The sequence below is a fragment of the Scyliorhinus torazame genome, chromosome 14 (genome assembly GCF_047496885.1).
Source record: "Scyliorhinus torazame isolate Kashiwa2021f chromosome 14, sScyTor2.1, whole genome shotgun sequence".
NCBI classification, from domain to species: Eukaryota; Metazoa; Chordata; class Chondrichthyes; order Carcharhiniformes; family Scyliorhinidae; genus Scyliorhinus; species Scyliorhinus torazame.
The window spans coordinates 38,696,111-38,718,906 of record NC_092720.1 but is presented as its reverse complement, the minus strand read 5'-3'; the positions used below and the strand labels follow the sequence as shown (position 1 = coordinate 38,718,906).

At 46.4% G+C, this 22,796-nt stretch overlaps 1 protein-coding gene across 1 annotated transcript in view; it reads left to right on the top strand.

Moving 5' to 3' along the window:
• The window catches only part of LOC140389019 (uncharacterized), a 142,518-nt gene that overhangs the window by 24,004 nt on the left and 95,718 nt on the right, over positions 1–22,796 (top strand). Inside the window, exons 7-10 of the mRNA XM_072473186.1 lie at positions 1,461–1,649; positions 13,920–14,088; positions 17,585–17,677; positions 22,598–22,702. Of these exons, the coding sequence (XP_072329287.1) occupies positions 1,461–1,649; positions 13,920–14,088; positions 17,585–17,677; positions 22,598–22,702 (556 nt within the window). The remainder of the gene's footprint in view (positions 1–1,460; positions 1,650–13,919; positions 14,089–17,584; positions 17,678–22,597; positions 22,703–22,796) is intronic.

The window sequence follows — 22,796 nt, the reverse complement described above, 5'->3', positions numbered from 1 at the left end:
CACCACTATTCAAGAAAGCAAGGAGGCAGAAAGCAGGAAGTTACAGGAATTAGAGTTAAAGATCTGTCTTAGGGAAATTGCAGGAATCTATTATTACGGAGATTATGGCAGAACATTGAGAAAATCTTAAACTTTATCAGCATGGTTTTGTGAAACCATTTATTGGAGTTCTTTGAGGAAGTAATAAGCAACATGGATAAAGGAGAACCTGTTGATGAGCCATACATGGATTTTCAAAAGGCGTTTGACAAGGTGCCACATCAAAGGATATTATGCAAATTAAGAGTTCATGCTGTAGGGGAATAACATATTAGCATGGGGAGAGGATTGGTTAGCTAACATGAAACAGAAAGTAGGCAAGATGTGACACAGGCATTAGTGCTGGGTCCTCAACTATTTACACTTAGTGTCCGAGCTTGTCCTCGCCGAGACTTATGGGGAGACTGATTGCTCCAAACCCATAGGTCTTGTGTGGGTTATAACAAATAGATGGGAAAGTAAGTTGTGAAGAGGACATAAGGATCTGTAAAAGGACATAGATATGTTAAGTGATTGGGCAAAAAGTTGGTAGATTGAATGAAAGTGGGAAATCGTGAACTTGCCTACTTTGGCAGGAAGAATAGAAAAGTAGCATATTATTTAAATGGAGAGAATTTGCAGAACGCTGAGGTACAGAGGGATCCGAGTGTCGCAGTACATGAATTAGGAAAAGTTAGTATGCAGGTACAGCAAATGATTAGGAAGGCAAATGGAATGTAGTCATTTATTGTAAATGTAATGGAATATAAAAGTAGGGATTTGCTACAAATTGAACAAGGCATTGAGCACCACATGTAGAGTGCTGTGTACAGTTTTTGTCTTCTTATTTAAAAAAAGGATATAAATTCATGAGAAGCAGTTCAGAGAAGATTCATTAAACTCATACCTGGATGGAGGGAAAGCCTGGACAGGCTGGGGCTGTATCCATTGAAGTTTAGAAGACTGAACGATGATCGTATTGAAGAATATAAGATTCTGGGATTATCTTGACAGGGTGGATTTTGAAAGGATGTTTCCCTTGTAAGGGAAGCTAGAATTAGAGGACACAGTTTTAAAAAATTCTGCAGTCGCTCATTTAAGATGGAGATGAGGAAAAAATCTTTCTCTCAAGAGGGTTGTGGGTCCATAGAACTCTTATTTCCAGAGAGCAGTGGAGGCATGGGGAATGAACAATTTTAAGGCAGGGCTAGATAGATTCTTGACTAACAAGGGATCAAAGGTTATCATGGGTAGGTGGAATGTGGAGTTGAGGCCACATTCAGACCAGCCATGATCTCCGTAAATGGCGGAGCAGTTTTGAGGTTCTGAACCGACTACTCCTGCTCCCAATTCGTATGTTCACATGTATTTTGCTGATTGGAATACCCTGTTTTTTCTATCTTCACATTGTTGCTTCTATTTTTTGGCCACCAACCTTCTAGGGTTCTCCAGGCTCTCCAGGTTTTGTCGGACCACCAGGATTGAAGGGTGATCCAGGAATTGGTGGTGGCCAAGGTGAAAAAGGAAACAAAGGTGATCAGGGCTTCCCTGGGAATACAGGAAGGCGAGGAAATGACGGAGTACCTGGTCAACCAGGACCACAAGGACGCCAAGGAACTAAGGGTGACCCAGTCAGTACTTTCATCCTGTCATTTGTTCTGGTGTCAGCTTTAATTAGATGTTAGCATTCTCTTTGAATCTCCTGTACACACCTCCAGCAACAAGAGCTCAAGGACTTATTTTCCATTAAGGTTGAGAGCACCACTGCTTCTCTCTTTTCCACTAACTCACCGGGCCAAATATCCTCTCAGGTTTCCCCCGTGCCCTGGCCCTGAAATTGCATCTTTCTCTTATTTCCCTTCCCCATACCCCCTCCGAGCTCCTCCTGTCCATGGGACCCACCCCCTGCTCCCTCAATCCTGTTCCCACTAAACTGCTAACCAACTAAATTCCCTTCCTGGCCTCCGAATTAGCTGATATTGTTCAGAGTTCTCTCTGCTCAGTTCATTCAAAACTGTGCTGCCCACATCCTAACTTGCACCAAGTCCCATCACCCTGTACTCGCTGACCTACATTTACTTCCTGTTAGGCAAACCTTGATTTTACAGTTCTCATCCTTGTTTTCAAGTCCGTCCATAACCTCCTCCCTCCCTATCTCTCCAATCTCCTCCAGTCTTCCAACCCACTGAGGTATTTGTGTCTTTCAATCCGAGCCTCTTATGCATCTCTGATTTTAATTGCTCCATCTTTTCAACTTGTGAGGTCCTATACTCTGGACTTACCATCCCTAAACATGTTCATTCTACCTCTCTTTCCTCCTTCAAGACACTCCTTAAAATTTACCTTTTTGTTCTAATTTCTCCTTATGAGAAATCTTGCCTGATAATGCTCCTGCGAAGGAAGGATGTGGCATTTTTTACGATGTTAAAAGCTCTTTATAATTACAAGCTGATGTTCCTGTTGAATCCGGACATTCAGCACAATATCTAGGCTGGCACTTCAGTGCACTGCACTACTGAAGGAGAGCTGCACTGTCAGAGTTGCCTTCTTTTGCATGAGACCTTAAACCAAGGCCCCATTTGCAATATCAAGTGGACATAAAAAATCTCAGCCACGATCTAACAGGAGAAGCATTAAGTGCCGTAGCAGGTGTGACTTCCCGTGTGCTTCCCGATGGCCAATCTGGCGAGACCATTGCTGATATCTAACCTGAATTAGTGCCGGAAAAGATCTCCAACTGGCATCACGGTGGAAATGGACGTGCCACCAGCTGATTCACCTGGATCGCGCCCGACAGCTCCCCGCTATCAAAAGGGAGCAGTTCATAAACAGCTTCCTCCGAACACACTCCAGACAACACACAGCCATGCCAAAACGGAGACCTGCTCCACGCTTCGGAGATGCCAAACTGGTCAGGCTGCTGGACGCTGTGGAGGCGAGACGGGGTACCCTGTTCCCCTGAGGGGGTCAGAGGATCAGCCATAGGGCCATCAATGCCACCTGGGAGGCAGTGGCAGCAGCTAGCAGTCCAGGCAGCGTGACCGGGAAGAACGGAATCCAGTGCAGGAAGAAGACCAAGGACCTCCACCGGACCGCACGGCTACGTTGACGGAAGCCTCTTGGCATTGGTCCCGCCTGCCACCCCCAGACCGCCACCGTTCCCCCTCCCCCACCCAACAAGTCAGTGGCTTGCACCCAGCACCACTCACCCCCCAGCATAATACCGCGCCTGTGCCCCAACCCACCCTGGCACCCACCAGAACAACCCACCCATGCCCGGCAGCTGTGCCCACACATGTCATCTACATAGACCCCCCACCAATGCATCAAGCGTGCAGCTCACAATGCCCTCCTTAATTGCCCTTAAGCAGGTCGTGGTGGGCCAGCTTTTGAACCACTACAATACACGGGGTGTAGGTGCACCCACAGTGTTTCACAGAAGAGAGTTCCAGGTTTTGCACCCAGTAAGAGTGAAGGATAGCAATACATTTCCACATCAGTAAGGTCTTGGAGGGGAATTTGCAAGAGGTGGTGTTTCCATGTATCTGCTGTCCTTTTTCTTCTAGGTGGTACAGGATCATGGGTCTGGAAGGTGCTGTCAACGGAGACCTGGCAAGTTGCTGCAGTGCATCTTGTAGATCGTACATGCTGCTGCCACTAATTGTCAGTCATGGAGGGAGTGAATGTTTAAGGTGGTGATTGGTAATTGGGTTGCCGATCAAGCAGGCTTTTTCCTGGATGGTGTTGAATTTCTTGAGTGCTATTGGAACTGCACTTATCCAGGCAAGTGGAGAGTAGTCCATCACTCTCCTGACCTGGGTCCTATAGAGCAGTGTTTTTCAAACTTTTTTTCATAGATTCATAGAATTTACAGTGCAGAAGGAGGCCATTCAGCCCATCGAGTCTGCACCGGCTCTTGGAAAGAGCACCCTACCCAAGGTCAACACCACCACCCTATCCCCATAACCCAGCAACCCCACCCAACACTAAGGGCAATTTTAGACACTAAGGGCAATTTATCATGGCCAATCCACCTAACCCGCACATCTTTGGACTGTGGGAGGAAACCGGAGCACCCGGAGGAAACCCACGCACACACGGGGAGGATGTGCAGACTCCGCACAGACAGTGACCCAAGCTGGAATCGAACCTGGGACCCTGGAGCTGTGAAGCAATTGTGCTATCCACAAGGCTACCGTGCTGCCCCGGGACTCACTTTTGCCAACCGTCCGATCTTCACAACCCATGCTGGCCGACCTGCGTGACCCACGCCATGTTTGCTTACCTTTGCAAAAATGCAAAAGCGGAGCTTGCTTTGTCCTCGCGATCTCACTTGAACAGGTTCAAAGGAGGAGAGGGCAATGTGTATATCAGATGCAGACTTCAACCAGATCTTTTGTACTCTTCAAATTTATAGAAGCTGAAAACCAACTTTGCGCATTTAGGTCATCGTGAAGGACAATAGCAACAAAATGCATGTTTTACTCAGCACTGGAAACTCCTGGGAGATACTACACCAGAATGCTGACAGCCTTGTGGGCTTTTGGCATGTTTTTAATGTGATATTACAGGTCAGCTACAGCAGCATAGTCTTTTAATTTGGAGTCATCTCTAAGTTAATAACTGACTCTGGGGTCTCAACCGGAAAAGGAATTTTTAACCCGCCACTTCTCTTTCAAAATCAGAAACTTCTCCTCTCATTTGCCAGTACTTCCCTGCATACAACACACTTGGGCTTTGCATCCTTATTTGCATTGACACAATTGACAAAAACGTACCTCAATAAATCATCTTTGTACTGCTTTGTTCCCGAGTTAAGTTTCTTCTTTGTAGACTGTTAACCAGATGGCCTGGAGCTCCATACAGAGATAACACAAGCACTGCTCTGTCCTGCCCTGGACTCTCCCGAGCAGCTCTCTGCAGCAGATTCTGTTCTGAGATCCTGTCTGATAGGCAAACTGCCTATTTGAGTCTCTGGCCGTCTCTTACTGTTAATAAAACCATTAATCTTCACAGTTCACTTGCCTTGCGTGCCAGCAGCTGGAAAATGGAAGCCATCACTGCTTCATGATTTGGCACCAAAAGCACGTAACTGGAGCGTGCTTGACAACAAGTGTGCATTCAGGGCACATGACCTGCTCTCTGCTGCCACTTCTGGCCAGGAGGCTCCACACAGCCATATTTCCAATTAAAGGCAGTAGTGGCTGCCATTCTCGACGTAAAAAGCCGGTAGTGGCTGTTGCGCGCTTGTCCCACGACCAGAACCACCATGGGAATGGCACAAACAATCATTCCATGACCCTCCTGAAACCCGCCTGCGACCCACCCATGGGTCACAACCCGCACTTTGAAAAACCCTGCTGTAAATGGTGGACACACTCTGGAGAGTCAGCAGGTTACTCCTGTAGAATATCCAGCCTCTGATTTGCTCTTATGGCCAAAGTACTTACATGACAAGTCCAGTTATGCTGCTAGTCAATGGCAGGATGCGATGGTGGGGGCTCAGCAAAAGTAATGCCATTGAGCGTCAAGGGGAGATGGTTAGATTATTTCTTGTTAGAGATGGCCATTGCTGGCACAGTCATGCATGTATGTTATTTTCCACTTATCAGTCCAAGCTTGAATGTTGCCCAGTTCTTATTGCATATGTACACGGACTGCTTCAGTATCTGAGGGGTTGTGAATGGTACTGACCACTGTTCAATCATCAATGGACATCCACACTTCTGGCCTTATGTTAAGTCCATTGATGAAACAACTGAAGATGGTTAGGTCATCGCCCTGAGGAACGTCTGCACTGATGTCCAGGGTTTGAGATGGTTTACCTCAAACAATCACAGTCAATGTGTTATGTTTGATTGCAACCCCCCCCCCCCCCCGATTCCCATTGACTTCAATTTTTCTAGGGCTCCTTGATGCCACGCTCAGTCAAATGCTGTTTTCATGTCAAGAATAGTCATTCTCACCTCATTATTTGTTTCAGCTCTTTTGGGCTGTAACACAGTCAAGAAGGCGGTAAAGAGGTTTAGAGGAATTTAGATAGAGGTCTTCAAAATCATGCAGAATCTGGACAGACTGTTCCTTTAGAGCAAGGATCGAGAACCAGAGGACACTGATTTAAAATGTTTGGAAAAAGAACCAGAGGTGAAATGCGGAAAATTAATTTTATGTAACGAGTGGTTAGGATGTGGAATGCACTGTGTGCCTGAGAGTGGGATGGAGACAGATTCAATTCAAAAGGAACTAAAAAGAAAATGCTGGAAACTCTCAGCAGGTCTGGCAGCATCTATAGGGAGATAAAAGAGCTAACTTTTCAAGTACAGATGACCTTTTACCAAAGCTAAAGAAAGAGAAAGTGGGAAATATTTATACTGTGGAGAGAGAATGAAAGATGAGTCATAGCCACAGAAACCCAGGGAAACGGGTGCTAATAGCCACAGTCTGCGTTTGGGTGATCACTTTGCTAAGCACCTTCGGTCTGTGCGTATTCAGGACGCTGACCTTCCCGTTGCTTGCAATTTTAACACACGACCCTGCTCCCATGCCCACATGTCTGTCCTTGGCCTGCTACAATTTTCAGTGAAGCTTAACGCAAACTAGAGGAACAACATCTCATCTTCCGGTTAGGCACGCTACAGCCTTCTGGTCTCAACATCGAATTCAACAACTTCAGATGATCAGCTCTACCTCACCTCGACCCATTTGTTTTCACCCCATTTCATTTTAGCTGTTTTTTACCATTTCCTTGTCACTTGTCTTTCTTTATATATGTTCACACCCCCCCCCCCCATCTCATCCACCTTTTGTTACCCTTTCTCCCCTTTGCTTCCCCCTCCCCCCACATCTACATCTGTCACAGTTTACCCTCTGATGTTAGTTTTTCTGCAGTTTGGCCTTTCATATCTTGTGTTCTCTCTGGGGACTGCCATTAGCACTCTTTCCCCTTGCTTTCTGTTTCCCAGGTTTTCTGTGGCTATGACCCATCTTTCATTCTCACTCCACGGTATAAATATTTCCCACTTTCTCTGTCTTTAGCTTTGAAAAAGGATCATCTGGACTCAAAATGTTAGCTCTTTTATCTCCCTTCAGATGCTGCTGAGATTTTCCAGCATTTTCTTTTTGGTTTCAGATTCCAGCATCCGCAGTAATTTGCTTTTACCCAATTCAAAAGCAAATTGGATAATTATCTGAACAAAAAATAGCATTGCAGGCTACGGGGAAAAGACATGGGAGTGGGACCAGCTGAGTTGCTGTCACAGAGAGCTAGCATGATGCAATAGGCCAAATGGCCCCCTGCTTATGATTTCACTATTCGATGAAAAGACTTTAATATTGGATGTGTGTATCATAGTGCCACCTAAAGAAACAATGGGTACTGCAGGTACATATAAAGAATTTTCAAAAAAACCCACACCCCACATCTTCTGGCTCAGTAGCCTTGCCCTGGGCCCCCAGCTCCTGAAAATACCTAAAGGCACCTGTAAACACTTGTAAACATTCAAAGCCACTTGTAATTACTTGAAGGCAAACTTGTAAAAACAATTGAAAGGTGTTTTCAAAAGTTAAAATAATTAAATTCTGCTTAAAAGCTTTAAAACCGTGTACCAGAACATTGATTGGGTGGACCTCAAGGGGCATGCCATTGATTGATTGATTGATTTATTGTCACTTCCTCCAATGACATCAAAGGGTCTATGGATTTGCCGCATCTGCGCTTTACCACTTGACCTCATGAATCACTTTGTCAGTTACTCCCAACTGCAGTCAATGCAAAAGGTAGAAATATACTTTTAAACATGGTGATAGATGTGTGTCTCTGTTCCTCCACTGATAATCGTTCCAATAAAGAATATAGATTGCTTGATTCATATCACAAAGAGGGTTTAGTTGAAAAAGGAATTAAAGCAAAATCCTGCGAATGCCTAAAATCTGGAATGAAAACAGAAAATGCTGGAACGGCTCGCCAGGTCTGGCAGCATCTGTGGAGAGAGAAACCGAGCTAACGTTTCGAGTCGTACGACTCTCCTTCAGATAAAAAGGGCTTCAGGCCATTTATTCCCAGTTTTCTACAATATCAATGCTCCCATTATGACATCGAATTATTTCTTAGTGACCAATTCAGCTGTTGAAGGTAGTCTGTATGAACAACTGCTTCCTGACATTTGTGTTGGGCACAAAAGTAGATTTTTGAGCAGTAAATTGTAGTGCTACTGGCATAAGAGTTTCTAAATGTTGAAGTTTGCAGATCGGTTTTCCCCTGCAGTTCGTTATATTCATGTGCTCCTCAAAAAAACATTTAAAAGCTTACCTATAAAGTTTTCAATGCAGCCTCCAGCATCTCCTCAACATCAACACCCCTTTATGGGCAGCATGGTAGCACAGTGGTTAGCACTGTTGCTTCCCAGCGCCAAGGACCCGGGTTCGATTCCCGGCTTGGGTCACTGTCTGTGTGGAGTCTGCACGTTCGCCCCGTGTCTGTGTGGGTTTCCTCCAGGTGCTCCGGTTTCCTCCCACAAGTCCCGAAAGACATGCTTCTTAGGTGAATTGCATATTCTGAATTCTCCCTCAGTGTATCCGAACAGGCGCCATAGTGTGGCGATTAGGGGCTTTTCACAATAACTTCATTGCAGTGTTAATGTAAGCCTACTTGTGACACTGATAAAGATTATTATTATTGGATCAAAGCCTTACTAGCACTAGCAGATCCCCAACTGCATGGGCTAAAGGGGCATCTGCCTGTTTCTGACAGAGGCCTCGGCTCCCCATTTTGAACAGAGACAGGTGGAACAGCAGTGAGAAGGTTTATGGTAAATGCTATGCTGCAATCTTCTTCCCACATTGCCAAATTCTGGCCCAGCAGCAATAAGCAAATCAGTCCCTAATATTCTGCCAAGCAACACTGGACCTGTAAAATTATTAAAGCTCTTCTACCCCATTTTAATTACTGAAGATTCAATGAATTTATTCTTCTACTCTTTTTCATGACATACGAGTGCAGACTCGATGGGCCGAATGGCCTCCTTCTGCCCTGTAAATTCTATGTCTGTGTCTAAAATTAGTGATAGTGAATCGCTCACCTAATTTTACAGGTCACCCCATTTTCTACAGCCAGTGTTCAAGCCTCTGGAGTGTGTTTAAATGCACAACTTCCTGCTCAGAGAAGTGTCACTGAAGCAAGGCTTGTACCTCGGAATAAATGGCTGAACAGGATTTTTTTTTTCTTCATGGGATGTGGGCATCACAGGCAAGGCCGACGACATTTGTTTCCCACCCCTAATTGCCCTTGAGCTGAGTGGCTTGGCTAGCTAGGCCATTTCAGGGGGTAATTGAGTGTCCACCATGTTGCTGTGGGTCTGGAGTCACATGTAGGCCAGACCAGGTAAGGATGGCAGATTTCCTTTCCTAAAGGACCTGAGTAAACTAGATGTTTTTTTGCAACAATCGATGATTGTGGTCATGGTTATTGAGATTAGCTCCATATTCCAGATTTATTAACTGAATTCAAATTCCATCAACTACTGTGGTGGGATTCACTGCCCAGAGCATTAGCCTGGATCTCTGGGTTACTGGTCCAATGACATTACCACTGCACTGCCATCTCCCCCTATGTCCCAAAAGGCATATCCGATGTGCTTCACACACTTAACTAGTTAGGACACTAGAGTGACCATCTGACTGGACTGTACAGCTAGCATTTTCTTTCATTATTCTCAGGATGTGTTCTCAATTTTTAATCAGTGAGGGAATCAAGGGTTATGAGGATAAGGTGGGTAAGTGGAGTTGAAGATTATATCAGATCAGCCATGATCTCATTGAATGGCGGAACAGACTTGAGGGCCAAATAGCCTACTTCTGCTCCTACAACTTATGATCTTGGGGTCAAGACCATTTTCATTACCCTCCCTAGTTGAGTCAAGAAGTTGGTGGTGAATCACCGTCTTGATTACATCTGAATGACTTGATCAATTACTTCATGGAGCGTTAAGCATCTGCCTCTCGCCTTGGACTGGAATCATCTGTAAACCAGATCAAGTGGGTGTGGTAGGATATCTTTCCAGAATGGCATTTGTGAACCTGTTGGATTTTATTTTAAATTAAGGGGCAATTTAGCGTGGCCAATGCAACTATCCTGCACATCTTTGGGTTTTGGGAGTGAGACCCATGCAGATGCGGGGAGAATGTGCAAACTCCACACGGACAGTGACCCGGGGTTGGGATCGAACCTGGGCCCTCGGCGCCGTGAGACAGCAGTGCTAAGCACTGCGCTACGTGCTGCCCAACCTCTTGGATTTTTAAAATCACTGTCACAGCCTTCGTTGTCATTTATATTCTGGTGCTAGTCCACATATTACCAGGTTTACTGACTTCAATTCACAACACACCTTGGTGGGCTTTGAGCTTCTGGGTTACCGGGTCAGTACCATTACCATAATCTTATTGTATCTGATAAAATATCTAACTGACTGGAAAATGATGTATACGGCACACCCGGTGAGGCTGAAGAAACCCAATGATACAAGAGTGGATGCTACTGAGAATTTCACCTGTATTCTTGCTTCTTTCATGGATCTTTGTCATTTTGGACAGCGTTTTTCTGGTGGTGAGGCATCCCGGTCATAAATAGCTGATCCTAGAATTGGTGAAAAATGAATAGGTTTGTTCAGGTTTTACAAGAATCATATTGCAGGAACACTTACCGTTATTCAGAAACTTTTATCTTAGAGTCTTTATCTGCTTTAAACCTTTAATGTTCACATTAAGGTAGGGTAAAGTCGCCGTAGTCCCAGATGACCATAGGCTGCTTTCCCTTGTGGGGAGGAGAGTTGACTGGTGGTGATTTAACCTGAGGATCACCACATCTCAGGCGCGGGCAAGATTGAGAAGGTGGGCCTTAATCTATTGCAAGCTGTTAATTGTTAAAGGGCAACTGGCACAGCAGCAACTGGCACAAATCTTCATCAGTGTAAGTCGAATAAAAAGGTAAAATAGATCCAGATTTGATTTATAAGTTCTATTAGGACAATATTTCAATTAATTTTCATACACCAATCCATTCAGTAGCGATCCTGGATGCTTACCAAAGTTGAATGTACTTGCACAGAATGTCGTGCATGCTCAAATGTCACAAAATTGCAGACATACTCACCTGCCGAGGATGAATGTGCTAAATTGGGGGAAGGCTAATTATAACAATATTAGGCGGGACCTGAAGAACATAGATTGGGGGCGGATGTTTGAGGGCAAATCAACATCTGACATGTGGGAGGCTTTCAAGTGTCAGTTGAAAGGAATACAGGACAGGCATGTTCCTGTGAGGAAGAAAGATAAATACGGCAATTTTCGGGAACCTTGGATGACGAATGATATTGTAGGCCTCGTCAAAAAGAAAAAGGAGGCATTTGTCAGGGCTAAAAGGCTGGGAACAGACGAAGCCTGTGTGGCATATAAGGAAAGTAGGAAGGAACTTAAGCAAGGAGTCAGGAGGGCTAGAAGGGGTCATGAAAAGTCATTGGCAAATAGGGTTAAGGAAAATCCCAAGGCTTTTTACACTTACATAAAAAGCAAGAGGGTAGCCAGGGAAAGGGTTGGCCCACTGAAGGATAGGCAAGGGAATCTATGTGTGGAGCCAGAGGAAATGGGTGAGGTACTAAATGAATACTTTGCATCAGTATTCACCAAAGAGAAGGAATTGGTAGATGTTGAGTCTGGAGAAGGGGGTGTAGATAGCCTGGGTCACATTGTGATCCAAAAAGACGAGGTGTTGGGTGTCTTAAAAAATATTAAGGTAGATAAGTCCCCAGGGCCGGATGGGATCTACCCCAGAATACTGAAGGAGGCTGGAGAGGAAATTGCTGAGGCCTTGACAGAAATCTTTGGATCCTCGCTGTCTTCAGGGGATGTCCCGGAGGACTGGAGAATAGCCAATGTTGTTCCTCTGTTTAAGAAGGGTGGCAGGGATAATCCCGGGAACTACAGGCCGGTGAGCCTTACTTCAGTGGTAGGGAAATTACTGGAGAGAATTCTTCGAGACAGGATCTACTCCCATTTGGAAGCAAATGGACGTATTAGTGAGAGGCAGCACGGTTTTGTGAAGGGGAGGTCGTGTCTCACTAACTTGATAGAGTTTTTCGGGGAGGTCACTAAGATGATTGATGCAGGTAGGGCAGTAGATGTTGTCTATATGGACTTCAGTAAGGCCTTTGACAAGGTCCCTCATGGTAGACTAGTACAAAAGGTGAAGTCACACGGGATCAGGGGTGAACTGGCAAGGTGGATACAGAACTGGCTAGGCCATAGAAGGCAGAGGGTAGCAATGGAGGGATGCTTTTCTAATTGGAGGGCTGTGACCAGTGGTGTTCCACAGGGATCAGTGCTGGGACCTTTGCTCTTTGTAGTATATATAAATGATTTGGAGGAAAATGTAACTGGTCTGATTAGTAAGTTTGCAGACGACACAAAGGTTGGTGGAATTGCGGATAGCGATGAGGACTGTCTGAGGATACAGCAGGATTTAGATTGTCTGGAGACTTGGGCGGAGAGATGGCAGATGGAGTTTAACCTGGACAAATGTGAGGTAATGCATTTTGGAAGGGCTAATGCAGGTAGGGAATATACGGTGAATGGTAGAACCCTCAAGAGTATTGAAAGTCAAAGAGATCTAGGAGTACAGGTCCACAGATCACTGAAAGGGGCTACACAGGTGGAGAAGGTAGTCAAGAAGGCATACGGCATGCTTGCCTTCATTGGCCGGGGCATTGAGTATAAGAATTGGCAAGTCATGTTGCAGCTGTATAGAACCTTAGTTAGGCCACACTTGGAGTATAGTGTTCAATTCTGGTCGCCACACTACCAGAAGGATGTGGAGGCTTTAGAGAGGGTGCAGAAGAGATTTACCAGAATGTTGCCTGGTATGGAGGGCATAAGCTATGAGGAGCGATTGAATAAACTCGGTTTGTTCTCACTGGAACGAAGGAGGTTGAGGGGCGACCTGATAGAGGTATACAAAATTATGAGGGGCATAGACAGAGTGGATAGTCAGAGGCTTTTCCCCAGGGTAGAGGGGTCAATTACTAGGGGGCATAGGTTTAAGGTGAGAGGGGCAAAGTTTAGAGTAGATGTACGAGGCAAGTTTTTTACGCAGAGGGTAGTGGGTGCCTGGAACTCACTACCGGAGGAGGTAGTGGAGGCAGGGACGATAGGGACATTTAAGGGGCATCTTGACAAATATATGAATAGGATGGGAATAGAAGGATACGGACCCAGGAAGTGTAGAAGATTGTAGTTTAGTCGGGCAGTATGGTCGGCACGGGCTTGGAGGGCCGAAGGGCCTGTTCCTGTGCTGTACATTTCTTTGTTCTTTGTTCTTTGTTTGCCTCCATCTGAACATTTAAACAAAGCTCCTGCCCCCAGATCGTCAAAAATGTGCATGTCGGGTATGAGGCATCTTCAACGGGCATAGTTTCCACCACCCAGAAAGGCAAGGGTAGCAGTTCCACAGGAACACCATCATATGCATGTTCGCCTCAAAGTTACACACCATCCTGACTTGGAGCTAGATCACTATTCCTGGTCATCCCTGTGTCAAACTCCTGGAACTCCCTCCCTTATTGCACTGTGGGAGGGCCTTCACCAGATAGAGTGCGGTGGCTCAAGAAGAAGACCCATCACTGCCTTCTTAAGAGCAGGAAGGATTGGGCAATAAATGTTGGCTTTTCCAGTGATGTCCACACCCGAAGAGTGAATAACAACTTTTAAGAGATGAACCTAAGCCATAATTAAATAACGGAACTGTTATAAATGTTCCTATTGGGAAAGTGATTTTTAAGCCTAAAATTCACAATACTTCCTCATTCATTAGATTATTTAATGAGTGCTAATTTTACAAAACCGTTTGTTTGCAGGCTCCATTTTCATCAAAAGGTGACAGAGGTCCACAAGGTCCCTCTGGAAACCCTGGTGTCCCAGGACCTGTGGGCGCCCCTGGACCACCTGGATTTGGACGTCCAGGTACACCAGGACCCAAAGGAAATCATGGCGTGCCTGGATTTCGGGGAGTTGATGGTGTCCCAGGTTTGTATGACAGTTTGGAGTTGTAGTGAGATTTGAAAATCTACATGGACTAAAAATGCCCATAGTCCCTCATCCCATGTACTTTCCTGTAGACAGCATTGACTGGCCTGCTGAACAAGTTCAACTAAAGGGTAGAGTAATGGGCATTAATGCTAAGAACCTAGACCTGTTTGTGTTTTGTTTCATTCCACCTTATTAAACACAATCCACTAATAAATTAAACTTTATAAATAATTTATGTGACATGACGAGCAATTCAAAGTCGATGAATGACAAACTAAAATAAAAATCAGAATTTTCTTGCCCTTTCTTGGGGTCCAAAGGTGAGGAAAAAGAGACCATTGAGGGGAGTCAAAAGATATGGGAGTAGAGAGAAAAGTAAAGTCAAGGCCACAATCAGATAAGCCATTACCTCGTCAAGAAAACGCTGCGTTAAAGCTCATATTTCTTCCACCCCTTTTTGGCTGGTACTAAGCTTGACCAGGAGGTGGGCCTGTTAATGGTCAAGCACGATATAAGGCTGCACCAACTCCTGTCCTGCACAAGGATAGAGGGGTAGCAAGATATTCAGCACCAGAATGCTGTGGAGCCTTAATTGCCACTTGTTTTGTTTAATGTTTGCACTTTTAGAGGTAGACACACTTTGTACTTGAAAAATTGAATTGTTATGATCCCGGACCAGACCCCAGCATTTGTTAGGATACCGGACAAGACCCCCAAACACTTTTTTTTAAACCGTGAGGAAAGATACTTCACTCCCAGAGTGATTCCACTGACCAATAGATAGCTTTTATATTAAAACAATCTTTATTCTTAACACAGGATTAAACACATTAACATCACAGACAATAGCTTTTCAATTAGCAGTTAAACAATTCTTAAAATAAAAGGAAACACATTTACTCCTAACTTACACCTTTATCTCCAATTAAGCAAAGTCCATTTCACGTCAAAAACCATTTAGAAATAAAGTTAGCAAACACTTATGCAGACATTTCTTGGAAAAACTGCTTGAAGAGAAAGAGACCCTTTTAGGAAACAGCTTGCAGATCTTTCTATCTTCGTCAGACTACTGCTCAACTTGGCAGCATCTGGCGAAAACTGCTGCTCAACTTAAAACCTCCAAGCAGATTTCCAAACCCATATGAAACTACAGAACTACAGAGAGTCCTGGCTCCTCCCATCAATTACATCATTTTTATCCCACTCAGATCCCATGACCTGCTTACCTAAATCTAAACACAGGGCGGGATTCTCCGACCCCCCCTCCGGGATGTAAAATCGCCGGGGGACGGCGCGAAGCCGGCCTCCGAATTCTCCGGCACCGGTTTTTTGGCGGGAGCGGGTATTGCGCCACGCCAGTCGGGGGCCGTTGGCAGCAGCCCGCCCCCCCCCCCCCCAGCGATTCTCCCTTCGCAGTGGGCCGAGCGGCTGCCCGTTTTCGGCCAGTCCCGCCGGCGTGAATTACACAAGGTTCTTACCGGCGGGACCTGGCTCTGCGGGCAGCCTGTGGAGTCCTCGGGGGGGGGGTGGAGGCACGGGGGGATCTGGCCCCAGGGGGGGGCCCCCACAGTGGCCTGGCCCGTGATCGGGGTCCACCGATATGCGGGCGGGCCTATGCCGTGGGGGCACTCTTTCCCTCCGTGCCGGCCGCTGTAAAACTCCACCATGGCCGGCGCGGAGAAGAGACCCACTGTGCATGCGCAGGAATCAAGCCAGTGGTTCTGGGAACACGCTGGCGCTCCTGCGCATGCGCCAACTCGCGCGGCCTGCGGAGGCCCTTCGGCGCCGGTTGGTGCGGCGCCAACCCCTCCAGCGCCGGCCTAGCCACCAAAGGTGTGGAGGATTCCGCACATTCCAGGCGGCCCGAAGCTGGAGTGGTTCACGCCACTCTTTGGCGCCGGTACGCCCGCCCGTCGAATACCGGAGAATCCTGGCCACAGTATCTCAAATTATCTACTCTCCAGGGAATCTCCAGTAATCATAACAAAGTTCCATGAGGCCTCTCTTTGTAAACAAATAAATGGTTAGAGTGAATGATGATCTTGCTTTACAACATCTTAATTGCACCTTTTGCAGACACACCGCCTGCCTGTATGCTAAACCAAGGTTTTAAAAACATATTACTGCAACAGCTGTGTATATATATATATACATTCGCCCAGGCTTTTAACAGCATTACTGCAACAGAAATAATACAAGCTATATTGCTTGGCCGGCGGTTACTGGGTTATGGGGATAGGGTGGAGGTGTGGACCTTGGGTAGGGTGCTCTTTCCAAGAGCCGGTGCAGACCCGATGGGCCGAATGGCCTCCTTCTGCACTGTAAATTCTATGATCTATGATCTATATAAAAATTGTCTATATTCATCACAGAGTACATTTCCATCACAGGCGTACAGAATGAACATGTAAGTGCCTGTAGTCTTATGAATGTCACTCTCTTCCATTCTGTTGCAATGGTGTGGTGTTACAATGATGTGGAGATGCCGGCGTTGGACTGGGGTGGGCACAGTAAGAAGTCTTAGAACACCAGGTTAAAGTCCAACAGGTTTATTTGGAATCATGAGCTTTCGAAGCGTAGCTCACCTGATGAAGGAGCTATGCATCGAAAGCTCGTGGTTTCAAATAAACCTGTTGGACTTTAACCTGGTGTTCTGAGACTTCTTACTCTGTTACAAAGCCATGAAAAGAAGGTACGAGGTTTGGTCCTGGATTATGCTGAATTACCTGACTACATAGATGGTTGTATGGAGATGCTGCAAATGGTCTCACTGTTTCTGGATTAGGAAAGCCATTACAATCCAGTGAACGTTGTTGGAAAGCTTATGCATGTGGGCATAAAGGGGGGGAAAGAGTGTGCTCTGCTATGATAACCAACAGCTAATAACCCTTTGAAAATCATCGGCTCGCTCCAGCAGCACGCCATAGATGCCACAGGATTGTCAATGATCATGGAACCATTTCCTATGTAAATAACTACTGCCAGCAGAGGAAAGTAGAAAATTGCAATAAACGGGGCCTCGCTTTCTTAACTCCTATGCTGAGCTCTGGCAACTTTTAACAGTAAACCTAACTCATTATGAGCAGTTACTCAGTGCTGCTTCACCAAGATTTGAAAGAATATGCGGGCTGAGCTCTAATTTTTGAGCGACTCGAGAGCTGTCAATTTATGCGTCACCTGTAGACGGCAGTGGATATGCTCCTAAACCTTTATCAATGTGGTCCAAACTTGGCATTCGGAAGTATGCAAGGAAAGCAGCGCAAGGAAAGATTCTTCCTCTGATTTTGCCTAAACCCTGTCTCCCCACAGCAGTTCAACTCTGATTTTTTTTTTAAACAGGAGACTAAGGGGATTGTGCCACAGTTTCTGCCGGCAGTTTCATCTTATGCAATCGAGATGCCATGAAATAGCATTCTAGATTTGGTACACGGTGTTCTTTTATAGTTATATGCACAGTATTGCTTAATTCTCTCACTGAGGGTCTCTGCTGTAGGTGAAAAAGGAGACAGGAACGAGAGGGCTTCAGTTCCAGGACCACCCGGGACTCGTGGAGAAACAGGAGGTCGCGGACTGCCTGGTTCCCAAGGTAACTACAGATCCTTTGATGTGGACAAAATCAGTAATAAGTAAATGTTGCACCAAGCTAACTATCATAAAAATTACTGCACAGAGGAAATAATTCCGTCCATTGCTACTTACTATCTGCCACACTGGGGTCAGAGGAACGTGGCAGCAGGAGTATGCTTTTCAGCCCATGGAGCCTGCTTTGCCGCGCATCACAATCTCGTGCAGTGGGAATCAACCCCGCTGACGGCCCACTTCCTCACAGATTGCAAGAATCGCGGTCATACACTTTCTACCCTCTCAGCGTTTAAGAAATGCTCTGCACACCTGCTCCTCCTAACAAAGTGGGTAACCTCACATTTTTCCAGATTATATTCCATCTGTATGTTCTTGCCCACTCACTAAATCTGTCCAAAGCCGCTTCCTCACAACACGTATTCTCACCTGGCTTTGTCTCACAAACGAGCTACATTTGCTCCCCACATCCAAATCACTGTTATGGATTGTGAACAGGTGCGGCCCAGGTACTGATCCTTGTGATACTCGCCTTCCAATGCGAGAATGACCCCTTTATTCCTCCTCTCTTGTTTTCCATCTGTTACCCAATCTTTAATCCATGTCCTTTAATTTTGCTAACATATGAATTAGGAGCAGGAGTCGGCCACTCGGCCCCTCGAACCTGCTCTGCCAGTCAATAAGATCATGGCTGATCTGATTGTAACATTGACCCCACATTCCTGCATAAGCCCGATAACCTTTCACCCCCTTGTTGATCAAGAATCTATCTAGCTCTGCCTTACAAATATTCAAAGGGCCCGATTCTCCCAAAAAATGTCAAAGTTAATTTGGAGCTGGTTTTCAGAGAGTTTCCTCTGGCTCTGCCAGCGAGTTCCCCACCGCTATTCAATGACACGTCGTCACTTTTTGGGGCCCTGAGGAGTTTCTCACCGGTTTAACACTCCTTAGAATTTTTTTTAGCACTGGGGAGTTGAACTTGGAGATCGGGCTGCCATTTTGAAAGGGTCCCCGATCCCTAAGTGAGCTTGTAGGTCCCCCATCCATGGGCAATGTCACCCCCACATACATGGACACTACCCCACAACCCCGAAGTGAGGACACCCCGCTATGGGGTCCCTGTGGGTTCCCCCCTCTTCAGGTCCCCCCAAGCCCCCTTACAGCACCCCCTCCATTCCAGGACCCCAACCTATCACCCACCCAACCTCCCAGAGGCCCCTACATACCTGAACTGCACTCTCCCTCCCTTCAAACCCCCCCCCCTCCACCCTCTTGCCCCCTGACCCTTGACAGTACTATCCTGGCACTTGGGCACTCCTGTACTGCCATCCTAGCGCCCAGGCAGTGCTCCTTATGGCTCTGGTATGGCAGTGCCATCTGGGCATCTTGGCAGTGCCAAAGTGCCAGGGTGGCAGTGCCAAGGTGCCCGTGTTCCAGGGCAAGGGCCAGGGAGACACCCTGCACACCCTGACCATCCATAACCCCCACCGACTGCTAAGGCCTCTGACTTACCCTGACCCTCCTGGGGTCTCCGATGGCCCGGGAGACCCCGTGGGTGCCGTTCCGCCTCTGTGGACCAGGACTGATCACGCCCGCTGCAGCCTCCCAGGGAAGGCCGAAGAATCGAGGGAGGCCGGTGAATCCTGCACAGGTAGGTTGTAAGTAGGTTTACAACGTACTTCCACAAGCATCATCAGGTCACGCCCATTTGGGGAGTTGTTCTGACTCCGACGTCTCGCCGCACTCCGGAGAATCCCGGGAGGCGCTGAGTTGTCGGGAGGCTCGCTGGAGGGCTTTCCCGACATTCTCTGGCCCCGTTGCGCTCAAGCGAGAGGCCAATGCGGCTGAAGATTCACGCCCATAGACTCTGCTTCCACTGCCTTTTGAAAGACAGTTCCAGAGACTCACGATATTCCTCCCGATCTCCATCTTAAATAAACGGGTCCTTATTTTTCAACATTGGGAGGTTCTACTTGTAGCTACTTGCGGCTGGAGCTTGTTAATTAGTTAATTGATTAGGCCAGTTTTCAGAGGCTAGATTCACAGTATAAATGTGAGCCAGCTACAGTGCAGACTTTGTTTGCACTGAGTGCTGAATTTGGGTGCATCTGAGTGCTATAGTGAGAGTTTGGTGACTGAGGGAGTTAGGTGAAGAGGGAGTAAGGTGCTCCTTTCATTTAATTTCCTGCATTTCCTCAAAGAGCGTGAAGGGAGCCGGGAGTTTGCAGAGAGTGCAGCTGACTGGGAGCAGAGTCGGAGGGCGGAGTTCAAGTTGGTCCACAGGGCAGCTATATTCTGTAAGGTAAGAGGGGATGGAGGCTAGGGCAGTTGCATGCTCCTCCTGTAGGATATGGGTGGTGAGGGATACCACCGGTGTCCCCGCTGACTATACCTGCGGGAAGTGCACCCACCTGCAGCTCCTCAGAGACCGTGTAGGGAACCATATCGTTGGAGAGGACAGTGTGAAACAGACAGGTAAGCTCGAGGAGATACTTGGTAGGAAGGAAGATGTGTTGGGCATTTTGAAAAACTTGAGGATTGACAAGTCCCCCGGGCCTGACGGGATATGTCCAAGGATTCTATGGGAAGCAAGAGATGAAATTGCAGAGCCGTTGGCAATGATCTTTTCGTCCTCACTGTCAACAGGGGTGGTACCAGGGGATTGGAGAGTGGCGAATGTCGTGCCCCTGTTCAAAAAAGGGAACAGGGATAACCCTGGGAATTACAGGCCAGTTAGTCTTACTTCGGTGGTAGGCAAGGTAATGGAAAGGGTACTGAGGGATAGGAGTTCTGAGCATCTGGAAAGACACTGCTTGATTAGGGATAGTCAGCACGGATTTGTGAGGGGTAAGTCTTGCCTCACAAGTCTTATTGAATTCTTTGAAGAGGTGACCAAGCACGTGGATGAAGGTAAAGCAGTGGATGAAGTGTACATGGATTTTAGTAAGGCATTTGATAATGTTCTCCATGGTAAGCTTATGCAGAAAGTAAGGAGGCATGGGATAGTGGGAAATTTGGCCAGTTGGATAACGAACTGGCTAACCGATAGAAGTCAGAGAGTGGTGGTGGATGGCAAATATTCAGCCTGGAGCCCAGTTACCAGTGGCGTACCGCAGGGATCAGTTCTGGGTCCTCTGCTGTTTGTGATTTTCATTAATGACTTGGATGAGGGAGTTGAAGGGTGGTTCAGTAAATTTGCAGACAATACGAAGATTGGTGGAGTTGTGGATAGTGAGGAGGGCTGTTGTCGGCTGCAAAGAGACATAGATAGGATGCAGAGCTGGGCTGAGAAGTGGCAGATGGAGTTTAACCCTGAAAAGTGTGAGGTTGTCCATTTTTGGAAGGAAAATATGAATGCAGAATACAGGGTTAACGATAGGGTTCTTGGCAATGTGGAGGAGCAGAGGGATCTTGGGGTCTATGTTCATCGATCTTTGAAAGTTGCCACTCAAGTGGATAGAGCTGTGAAGAAGGCCTATGGTGTGCTAGTGTTCATTAACAGAGGGATTGAATTTAAGAGCCGTGAGGTAATGAAGCAGCTGTACAAAACCTTGGTAAGGCCACATTTGGAGTACTGTGTGCAGTTCTGGTCGCCTCATTTTAGGAAGGATGTGGAAGCTTTGGAAAAGATGCAAAGGAGATTTACCAGGATGGAGAGTAGGTCTTACGAGGAAAGGTTGAGGATGCTAGGCCTTTTCTCATTAGAATGGAGAAGAATGAGGGGGGACTTGATAGAGGTTTAAAAGATGATCAGGGGAATAGATAGGGTAGACAGTCAGAGACTTTTTCCCCAGTTGGAACAAACCATTACAAGGGGACATAAATTTAAGACGAATGGTGGAAGATATAGGGGGGATGTCAGAGATAGGTTCTTTACCCAGAGAGTAGTGGGGGCATGGAATGCACTGCCTGTGGAAGTAGTTGAGTCGGAAACATTAGGGACCTTCAAGCAGCTATTGGATAGGTATATGGATTACGGTAGAATAATGGGGTATAGATTAATTTGTTCTTAATCTAGGACAAAAGTTCGGCACAACATCGTGGGCCGAAGGGCCTGTTCTGTGCTATATTTTTCTATGTTCTATGATGGAATACCCTCCAGTTGCCTGGATGAATGCAGGTCCAACAACACTGGAGAAGTTTAACATCATCCAGGACAAAGCAACCCGCTTGATGGGCACCCTATCTACCAAGCTAAACATTCACTCTTCCCCCAGCAACATGAAGTGGCAGCGGAGTGTACTATCTACAAGATGTACTGCAGGAACCACCAAAGCTCCTTCCACAACACCTTTCAAAACTGAAATCTCTGCTAGAAGGACAAGGGCAGCAGAAGCATGGGAACATCTGCAAGTTCCCCTCCACACGCCATCCTGAATTGGAATTATATCACTACTCCTTCATTGTTGCTCGATAGAAATCCTGGAATTCCCTTCCAAACACTGCATGCACTGCAATGGTTAAGATGGTGGTTCATCACCACATTCCCAGGGGCTGTTTAGCACAGGGCTAAATCGCTGGCATTGAAAGCAGACCAAGACAGGCCAGCAGCACGGTTCAATTCCCGTAACAGCCTCCCCGAACAGGCGCCAAAATATGGTGACTAGGGGGTTTTCACAGTAACTTCATTGAAGCCTACTTGTGACAAGCGATTTTCATTTCAAGAACAATTTGGGATGGCCAACAAATCCGGGTTTCACTAGTAGCACCCACATGAAAGAACATTTTTAAATGCTGGGGAAAATCGTCCATCTCAACAGCTTTGAACATCAGCAGTGCTGAGATGTACATCGAGGGGTTTTGCTGTTAAGTTCCGTTGTCGTATTTATAATTAAGTGTATATTGGAGGCTTTCAACATTCAGTGGCGCCGAAACGATGCAGTGCTGAGTTGGAATGAAATGATAAAGTTTAATATTGTGCTTGCAGGTAATCCTGGACCTCGGGGTAGAGATGGTTCACAAGATCATTCAGGAGAAAAGGGTGACAGAGGGCCTTCAGAAAAAGGATTAAGAGGTCCTCCAGGTTGGAAAGGTACAAAACAGTTCTTGTATTTTTTTCTATTCACCTTTAGGGTGATCCAAACTTTGGGTTAAACCATTACAAGAGGTTAAAGAAAGTTTAATAA